The following is a 10,107-nucleotide window of genomic DNA, read 5'->3' as shown; positions in this document are numbered from 1 at the left end:
ACAGATAAGGTTAAGGTGATCAGAGAGAGACTTAAGACGGCCCAAAGCAGACAGAAGAGCTACGCAGATAAACACAGGAAGCATCTTGAATTTCAAGTTGGTGATTGGGTATTTCTGAAGTTATCTCCTTGGAAGGGTGTGGTAAGGTTTGGTAAACGAGGGAAACTAAGTCCGAGGTATATTGGTCCTTATGAGATTGTGGAACGAATTGGTCTTGTTGCTTATCGCTTGGCTTTACCTCCACAACTATCTCAAGTACATGATGTTTTCCATGTCTCCATGCTTCGCAAGTACATCACTGATCCTTCACATGTGTTACCAGCTCAACCCATTACACTTACAGAAGATTTAACATATGAAGAAGAACCAGTACAGATCCTTGATCGTCGGGAGCAAGTACTCCGAAGTAAGGTTATACCTTTGGTTAAGGTATTATGGAGGAATCACCTGATTGAAGAAGCTACTTGGGAACCAGAGGATCAAATGAGGCAACAGTATCCACATCTTTTTCCTTGACAGGTATAATTTCGAGGACGAAATTTTATAAGGAGGGGAGATTGTAATGCCCCGTACCTATTAATTACTTTTTACTGTGGTTGACCGAGGAGTGACTTTTCTTTAGTCCGGTAAATTAGGAAATTTATTTGAGATTGTCGTAGAATACGCAAAATCGAGTTCGTGGACACGAAGTTTGTTTAAATCGGAGTTTCTACGAAAAAGTTATGATCAAAAATAGAAAGTACTATTCATAGCATGGTTATTTTTTTTTTAGATGAGTTTATTATTGTGGAAAAGAGGAAATAAAAACAGAAAAGGAAGAGAGAGAAATCGGTTTCCCGATTCCAGCCCCCCCCCCCCTTCCTTTCTTCCTTCTTTCTTTTCTCTTCTTTCTTTTCTTTCTCTTTCTGCAAACCGGAGCCACTTTTTCCGGTGAAACCACCGCCACCGGCCGCACCACCGGCCATTAGAGGATCTTCTCTTCCTCCTCTTGCATCTAATGTAAGTATTTCACCTTGGGTAGCTTTGGTTTTGGAGATATGAGGAAAATTGCAGAAATGGGAAAAAATGGATTTTTGCTTTGATCTCAGTTTTCCGGCAATTTCCGGTCGAATTTCTTTGGGTTTTGGTTGTTGGGGAAGTACTGAACGTATTCCTAACCTTGTTGCAGCTCGTTTTGATCGGTGGAGGAAGATTTGAAGGTGTTTGAGACTGTGAACAGTACCGTGAACAGTAACTCTCGAATTCTTGGGTTCTTGTTTGATTTTTCTGGATATTCCTACTTGAATTTGGTTGTTGTTGCAGGTTTAGAGATAGTTGTGTGGGTTATGAAGTTGATTTTGGAATAAATAGGTTGATTGGAATTGAATTTAATCTTTGAGTTTGTGTTAAATTTGAAATTGTTGGATATTGAGGTTTTGTTGGATTTGGATTGTTGAACATGGTTGTTGGATTTGTCATGTTGGTAATGTTGGGTGAATTCTCTTATTAAAGGACTATTATGAATTATTTGTTAGGAAGTAGAGAGAATTTGAGATTGTTAGAGTTGAAATTGTGATTTTGCAAAGGAGAGAAAAATTAAGAAAGAATGTGGAATTGTTCTATTTTGTGGAGGAGTTTGGAGTGGAGATTGTGTTTTGGAAAAGAGAATTTAGAGAGGAGTTGAAATTTAGAGATGGAATTGTGAGTGGAAATGGGGAAAATTAAGATTGAATGTGGAAATTTTAGAAAGGATTTATATTATATTTGGTGGAAAATTTTGTTGAAGGAAGTGAATTAAAATTTGTTTAGTTATCGAAAGGTTCTTGTGAAGATTTAAATTAAGTGAGGTCCTTGAACGATTGAGAAATCGAATTAAAAATCAGTTGAATAGTTTGAATTAAAGGGCTTTGAGGGCTTTGAGATTTTAAGGAATTATAGAATTTAATCCCAAGTTTAAGTGAGGGAGTTTTATGACAATTTGTGATTAACGGATGCTTATTCCGAGGGGAATGAGTTGTTTTTGAGAGTATCTCATTATATGGTTAATTATATCATATTTTATTGTGACAGGACGTACTGAGCCCTCGAGCGAGGAGGACACAGACAGGCAGCAGGGTTAGCTGCGGGATTTACTTGTGAGTGGACCTTTATTTTTATTTAAATAATTCATGCAGCATGGTATTAAGTTTTGAAATGTGATTTTGTGGAAAGAAAAGGATTAAAAAGGAAACAGTTGACAAGGAGGCCAGTTTTGGCGCATGCGTATCTTACCTAGTTGGCAGTCACTTCTAGGTAATAGTCTGGTCGGCAGTCCCGTCCAGACTACAGCTCGGTTGGCAGTCCCATCCGAAGTGTCATCTGGTTGGCAGTCCCTTCCAGATGACTTGATGTAGTTAGTCGGCAGTCCCATCTACTACTTGTGGCTAGTTGGCAGTCCCAACTAATCACCGCCTCCTATCCGGTTGGCAGTCCCTTCCGATGCGTCATCGGGTGGCAGTCCCTCCCCGATGGCATGAGATGCCTAGGAAGCAGTCCTTCCTAGTCATCAAATGAGTTTCATGGAAAAGGATTTGAGTTGGAACTTCATAGGATTTGGCTGCATGATGGTTTTGTTAAAAAGAGAAATGGGGAAGCATACCATAAATTGTTTTGATTCTCGTTTCAGTTTTGTCCACTCACTCTAATGGATTTTATATGTTTTTCCCCTGGGCCCTTCGTTTTCAAATGCCCAGATTTCAGATTAGCCGAGATTGCGTCCAGGCTCAAGGACTTTGGAAATCAGCGCTTCCGTTTTTGTCCGTAGGTTATTACTTAACCTACCTTGTATGATATCGGCTTAGTTTAGTGTTGCTCTGATAAACCTTTTCTTTGAAGTTTGATGGATGTTGTTGTATGGGTTGTTGTTGCTTACAGAGGATTATGTTGGGATTTGAGCTTTTCGGATGTAATATATGTGCATGGATTGTAAATTTGATATAGTAGGTTGAGTAGAAGTTATAGTTGATATCATGTCCAGGTTTGTGAAATTTTGGGTAGCCCATTTTTAGGGGAGGTTCTGCCGAATTTTCGGTAGGATTTCGCTTAAAGTGGGCCCCGCAGGCTCGTATCCAGGTAAAGTGGGGCGATTCCTGGGTCGGGTCCTGTCAACCTCCTCCAGAGGTAAGCACTGTAACTTTAACCTCTGCAAACTCCCTCATTATTTACCCATTCTAATCATCCCTATTTGTACTAGGGGAGTGCGCCGCGCCCTGGCCGCCGCACAACCAGTGCTTATCCGGCCGCCGCACAACCAGTGCTTATCCGGCCGCCGGACAGTCTGGAAAACAGAAGGCAGTGCTCGCTGAATCCGCAGCTGAAGATTCCTCTTCTTCTGATGACAACGATCCACAAACTGTAAGAACCCTCTATCTTCAGGATCATACTCTGTGAATTAAGTTCTAATTTCTTGTTTTTTACAGGTCTCGGCCACTATAGCTCCCAAGCGCAGTCGCTCGGGCACTCACGCTGACCCCTGGGAAGGAGATGAACCATTGGCTGACCGACTGGTAAGAAGCAAGGAGCTCATATTAGAAATTGTTTATACCTCTGTCCACACTTCATGACCTTTTCCTTTACAGGTTTGTCGCAGGCCATTTGGACATGCTGGAGAAGGCTCTTCAGCTGCTAGTCATGGAACAACTGCTTCACAAGCGCCAGCATCCGTGGGCCCTGAAAATCTTCCACCTCCTATCAGCACCGTTGGCGATTCAGCCTCTATTCCTGTGCAGATCATAGAGGACAGTTCACCTGAATCGGAAGAAAATGCACCTCTTCCGGATGTACCACCAGAGTATCCGATCGCTGCACCACCGTCAGCGCATGTATCGCACAATCTCACTCCTGGTGAGGCAGTTCAAGAGCCCGCGCCGGTAGGTATCTCAGACGAAGCTCCTATCGCCGAGGTACTCTAAGTCTAAAATTAATGCCTCAGCCCTTGTTCATTTTTGTATATCTGATAATCCTTCTCCATTACAGAGTAACATCCCTGTTGAGGAGGTCGATGTCGCTGGTCCTGTTGAGCCCGCTGTTGAGGGCATGGTGGCTCAAAAACCTGCCCCCCAGGTTCCAGAAGTAGGCGCCGACATAAATGTAGCACCGGAACCGGCTGCGGCCCCCTTCGTCGAGCCCCAGGCAGTCCCTGCTGCTGCAGCTGATGATGCTGATGTTATAGCCAACGTTCCTGCCCCCGAGCCTCCTAATAGGCTGGAAAGGCTTGTTCGTGTCCTCGAAGTGGCTCCCCCAGGAGTCACAGATGAAGCGAGGGACAGTCTGCAGCGACTTCTGGGTCCTGACATTTTACTGCCGGGCGCAACCGCCAAAGCTCAAGAATATCTAATGGTGCTTCGCCGCGAACGCACTATCACTGAAGCTGAATTCTTTGAGATATATGAGCTTCTACAAAACCTCCCTGCACGGATTAATGAGAGAACGACAGCGACCGTGCAAGCCAGGCAGGTCCATGCTCACTATCGCGGCCTTGCGCAACAAGCAGAGGCATCTCGCGACTCCCTAGGCGATCGAACGATTCGCGTCAGGGACCTACGGATCTAGCAGAACCACCTTCGGACCCACATTCAGGATCTCTAAGTCCAACTAGTCGAAGCCAAGGCCCAGTTGGTGGTGGTAACGGCCCAACTTGAACAAGAGGAGCCTCAGATAGAGCAACCCTTGGCAGCCTTCGAAGCGATGTCTCAGGACTTGGCTCAAGCACGCGAAGCAGTTAGACAAGCGGAATGAGCTGCTGCTGACGCTAGCTTTCGTCTAGATGAACATTTGCTTCGCTTGACCCATGCGGGTCGTAAACTTTAGGCCTCTTACTTCAGGCCCATTTTACTTTGTAATTTAATATATTTAATATTTAGCCCGCTTTGCTCGGCCCAAATATCATTTAGAGTCTGACAATTAATGAAAAGCAAGACCGCTGAAAAGATAACCCCATTTTGGGCGGTTACTTCCTTGGAGACCGTCCTGCTTCCCACGCGTTTTCAATATCTTCCCTTTCCGAGATTATAGCATTTAACCGCATTGATTCTGTTATTGATGGCGTTGAAAGCGCCTCAACTGCTTATCGCACGGTGTGAGGTTGGCCCTATAAATACCGGTATCCAAAGAAGAGCGATAACCAAACCACCATGTCTCTTCCAAAGATAACCTCGCAAGACCTGTTGCTCTTTCTTCAATTTCTGAAATCTTCCCTCCATGATTTCACCCTTAGCCACAAATTCTTAGGCTTCATGGCTTAATCTCAAGACCTGGGTAGGCCTCATGGCCTAATCTCAGGTCTGGCGGCATGTCTTTGGTTTCTGAAAATTTGGATGAACTTGCCAGTTTCAGTTAAACCGAAGAACATGCCGCGCTCCTAGCGCGGTAGAATGACATTCTGAGGAGTCCAACTTTTCAGACTGCCCGCTAGGAGCAAGTGGAGGAAGGGAGGAAGGCCACTTTGAGGTCTTCCGCTCTGCCTCCGCGGTCTACCTCTGGGGCCTGGGTACGCACTTTCTGATTTACCCCAGGAGGTAGATGTGGTTGTGAGTCGCGCTCGCCCCAGACTCCAACTCCTGCCCGGAGGAAAGGCCCAAGGAAAGGGTATGAAGGCTCTCTTTCCCTCTTCCTCCGGTACCGATGACAGCAGTGGCGACTCCGATCGGAGGAGGATCTGAGTGTAGAGAGGAAGAATGCTCTGAGGTTGTAGCGCCCAGATCCTTCTCCCCGCAACCACAACCTGTCACTTTCAATCTTTTACGCTCTGTCAGAGACACTTTTGTAATTGCATGTGAAATTGTATTGCTCTATTCTGTTGTATGCTTCTGGCCGCAAAGCCACTTTATGAATGAACCTCTTGCTTTAACCAGAAATCTGCAAAAATTTGTTAGTCTAAAGCCAAACCTCTTGTATAGGCTCTTGCATCTATACTTCACACGCTTTGTCAAGATAGTGAATTTGAAAAGTTGAACAGTTAAAAACTAACTGAAATAACTTGGATTATAAGTATAAATAAAGCCTCTTGTATAGGCTTGCAAAAATTTGTTAGTCTAAAGCCAAACCTCTTGTATAGGCTCTTGCATCTATACTTCACACGCTTTGTCAAGATAGTGAATTTGAAAAGTTGAACAGTTAAAAAACTAACTGAAATAACTTGGATTATGAGTATAAATAAAGCCTCTTGTATAGGCTGTTTACATATCAAGAAGGTCTAATTAAGATATGGAGTTGCCCCCCAATGTTCAGCGGGGAGCAGATACAAAAACAATAGGCCACAGAGAGAAGGCCGAATAAGCATAGAGAAATGATGCGAGCCGATGAAGATTAAGGTTGCCCCCCAGTCTGGGCAAGAACAGGAGTAGGAGGATCTTCGAACTCCCAGACACTTGGATAATATTTCTTCAAGAAGCGACCGTTAATAGGGTTGCGATGGATGTCACCATCGACGTCTTTGAGGTGAAAAGCGCCACGCTCCAATATCCGGTGGATAACAAAGGGTCCCTCCCATCGCGGCGTCCATTTACCGCGACCGGTTAACTTTTCACCCAAGGGTAAAATGGCTTTCCAGACGAGGTCGCCTTCTTTGTAACTACGACCCCGCGTCCGCTTATCATAGGCGCGGGCGATACGTTGTTTTTCCATCACCAAATTGTCCAAAGCTGCCAAGCGCTGCTCGCTTAAATCTTCGTGCTCCTGCCACATTGCTTGAACGTAATCCTCGCCAATCAAATGATGCTGTTCTTGCACGCGCAGAGAGTGAACATTAATTTCTAATGGTAAGACAGCATCATGTCCGAACATAAGCGCGTACGGCGTCGTGGCGGTGGGGTTGCGTTTAGAAGTGCGGTAGGCCCAAAGTGTCTCATACAAAGTGTCATGCCATTGGCGAGGGTTCTCTACCAACATCTTCTTTAGTAAGGTAATGATTGTCTTGTTGCTAGCCTCCGCCTGACCATTAGATTGAGCATAATACGGAGTACCATGTATGAATTGAATGCCAAAATCAGTGACCAACTCCTCAACGGGGCCTCCCATAAACGCTGCCCCCCTGTCCGAAACCAACACCTCAGGGATACCAAACCTGCAGAGAATATTACGGAAAATAAACTGGCGAATAGTAGCACCGGAGGCCTCCTTCAAAGGCTCTGCTTCAACCCATTTAGTAAAGTAGTCAGTGGCGACGATGATAAACTTGTGCTGCAGGGAAGAATGAGGATGGATCATCCCAATCAAGTCCAGTGCCCAGCCTCGCGCAGGCCAAGGCTTAATTATAGGCTGCATAGGAATGTGAGGAACATGCTGGACTGGACCATGTGCTTGACAGTCCTCACAACCTTTGGCAAATGCAATACAATCCTTCAAAATGCTGGGCCAATAGTAACCATGACGCCGCAAAAGCCAGCGCATCTTAGGTCCAGCTTGATGGGATCCACATATCCCCGTGTGTACCTCGCGCATCAATCTCTTAACTTCTCGACCATAGACACACCGAAAATCTATACCATCCTCCCCACGTCGTCGCAATTCATCGCCTCGTAGGAAGTAATTCAATGCGAGGAAACGAATCCTCCTGTCAGCTCTGGGGTCTGGTTGTTTGAGGTACTCGATCAGCGGAGTCCGCCAATCAACATCAATATGTTCTAGTACCGCGACTACGGGATCATCTGGCGGATCAGGTGGAGCAAGCCACGAAGGTAGTGTGCGACGCTCAACTTTCAAAATGCGCTCGCGCACGCCATACTTCAAGGTGATACCTGTAGCCAACTGAGCGAGCTCGTTAGCCGCAAAGTTACGCTCGCGTGGTATGTATTCCATATCAACATCGGTAAATTGATCCAGAAGCTCGATGGCGTGATTCAGGTATGGTACGAGCAACCAACTCGCACAGCGATACTTTTCCTGGAGCTGGTTAATAACAAGCTGAGAATTGCCACGAATCTGAACGTCCCGTACGCCTATTTCCAGTAAGACTTCAAGTCCAATGATAAGAGCTTCATACTCAGCCTGATTATTAGTACATTGGAACGTTAGCTGGAAAGAATAAGAGAAGCGGTCACCAACTGGGTTTTCCAAAACAATCCCCGCGCCAGCAAGAGTGTCCGTTCTTGAGCCATCAAAGAATAATACCCAGGGCTGCAGATAGATTGTAGCTTGATACCAAACCGCGTACTCAGGGATGCACGCTTGATCTGGTCGAGTTGTAGTGGTGCAGGCAATCTCTAACTCCTTCAGTGCAGGTATTTCTAACGTAGGATGATGTGCTAGAAAGTCTGTGATGGCTTGCCCTTTTACAGCCTTCTGGGGTACATATTGGAGCGAAAACTCTGAAAGCGCCAATACCCATTTGCCAATGCGGCCTCTCAAGATAGGCCGGGACAACATGTATTTGACCAAATCAGTTTGAGCGATGATGCAAGTGGTAAAAGATAGCATGTAGTGTCGCAACTTGCACGCTGAGAAGTACAGAGTGAGGCACAGCTTCTCCATAGGGGTGTACCTTGTCTCGCAGTCTGTCAATGTGCGGCTAAGGTAAAATATAGCATGCTCGACGCCTCCCTCATCGTCCAGAGCGAGCAGGTTGCCAATGGAAGCCTCGGCTGCTGAAATGTACAGCTTTAATGGGGCCCCGGTTCTGGGTGGAACTAAGACTGGGGGGTTTGCCAAATAAGTCTTGATACTGTCGAAAGCTTCTTGGTGTTTGGGTTCCCACACAAACTCATTCTGCCCTTGTAATCTCAGCAAAGGTGAGAATGGTTGGATCTTTCCTGCAGAGTTAGAGATGAAGCGTCTTAGAAAATTAATCTTACCCAACAGACGCTGTAATTCCTTTTTCGTCCGTGGGGGTGATGCATTAATGACTGCGCTCGCCTTGTCCTCGGGGACCTCAATTCCTCGCTGATGAACTATAAACCCCAGAAAGTCTCCTGCCTGAACCCCAAACACACACTTGGCCGGGTTCATCTTGAGTCTATGTCTGCGCATGCGCTCAAATACTTTCCTGAGATCCGCGATGTGATCCCCTCTCTTCTGAGACTTAACGACTACGTCATCGATGTACACCTCTAAAACCTTTCCCAGTATATCGTGGAATATCAAATTCATGGCTCTCTGATACGTAGCACCGGCGTTCTTCAGGCCAAATGGCATGACCACATATTCGAAAACTCCTGCGAAACCGGGGCAGCGGAAAGTGGTCTTGTGTCTGTCTTCTTCAGCGACCGGAATCTGGTGATATCCTGCAGTACCGTCCATGAAGGACAACAACTCATGGCCTGCCACCGCATCTACCAACATATCCGCGACCGGCATGGGGTAAACGTCTTTAGGTGTAGCGAGATTTAAGTCTCTATAATCCACGCAAACTCTCATTTTGCCATTCTTTTTCCGGACAGGCACTATATTAGATAGCCACTGATTATACTTGGCAACCCTTATAATACCTGACTTGTGCATTTTCTCTACCTCGTCCTTTACAAGAATCTGGGTCTCCGAATTCATTCGTCGAGGTTCCTGCTTAACGGGCCTCTTGTCAGGAAGAGTTGGCAGTTGATGACAAACCAAATCTGGCGACAGGTCGGGCATGTCCTCATATTTCTCTGCGAAGCAGTCTTTAAACTCTAATAATAAGTCAGTGAGACGCTGTTTCTCGCTAGGCTCTAGATAAGCGCTGATAGATACCTCCATAGGCTCGTCCGCTGTACCCAGATTAACCTTCTCAATAGGGTCTTTAACTTTGGGAGGTGTGTCGTCCAGCGCCGCCGGGGCGAGTTGAATATTGACTTCATCTTCATCCTCCGGGTCAGAAATTTCTTCATTAACGACCTCTAAGGTCGCGATGCGATCATAGGCCTCTTTCTCCACCATGTATGATGACAGTCTTTCATGTATCGAGTGGAAGGCCTCCATCCCCTCCTCCGAGAGGTCGTAATCCATTAATCTATTAGAGGTTTAGGCACAGCGTGGCCAGGCCTTTCCAAGCCTTCTTTTGCGAGCGTGAGCCCCCACTGTGCCAGTTCAGAGGCCGTCACCCCCGTGGGGCGGCCCTTATCATCGATGCCACTAACCTGCAATGGAGTGATAGGCTCCAAATAGTATCTAGCATCTACA

The 10,107-nt window shown here is 46.0% G+C and overlaps 2 protein-coding genes across 2 annotated transcripts; one reads left to right on the top strand and one right to left on the bottom strand.

Moving 5' to 3' along the window:
* Positions 1–1,438: 1,438 nt before the first annotated feature.
* Positions 1,439–5,054, top strand: LOC112194007 (skin secretory protein xP2). The gene is made up of 6 exons (XM_040516916.1): positions 1,439–1,472; positions 3,079–3,138; positions 3,212–3,372; positions 3,438–3,524; positions 3,597–3,920; positions 3,994–5,054. Exons 1-6 carry the CDS (start codon positions 1,439–1,441, stop codon positions 4,567–4,569), a joined length of 1,242 nt encoding a protein of 413 aa, XP_040372850.1. The 3' UTR covers positions 4,570–5,054.
* Positions 5,055–5,427: 373 nt separating this feature from the next.
* LOC112194006 lies at positions 5,428–9,933 on the bottom strand. Its single transcript, XM_024334271.1, has 4 exons — positions 9,441–9,933; positions 7,297–9,062; positions 6,698–7,197; positions 5,428–5,740 (listed from the first exon to the last, which is right to left on the bottom strand). Exons 1-4 carry the CDS (start codon positions 9,931–9,933, stop codon positions 5,428–5,430), a joined length of 3,072 nt encoding a protein of 1,023 aa, XP_024190039.1.
* Positions 9,934–10,107: the final 174 nt, after the last annotated feature.

The sequence above is a fragment of the Rosa chinensis genome, chromosome 3, assembly GCF_002994745.2.
Source record: "Rosa chinensis cultivar Old Blush chromosome 3, RchiOBHm-V2, whole genome shotgun sequence".
Taxonomy (NCBI): domain Eukaryota; kingdom Viridiplantae; phylum Streptophyta; class Magnoliopsida; order Rosales; family Rosaceae; genus Rosa; species Rosa chinensis.
The sequence above is the reverse complement of the archived record's forward strand: the minus strand, read 5'-3'. Positions and strand labels throughout refer to the sequence as shown.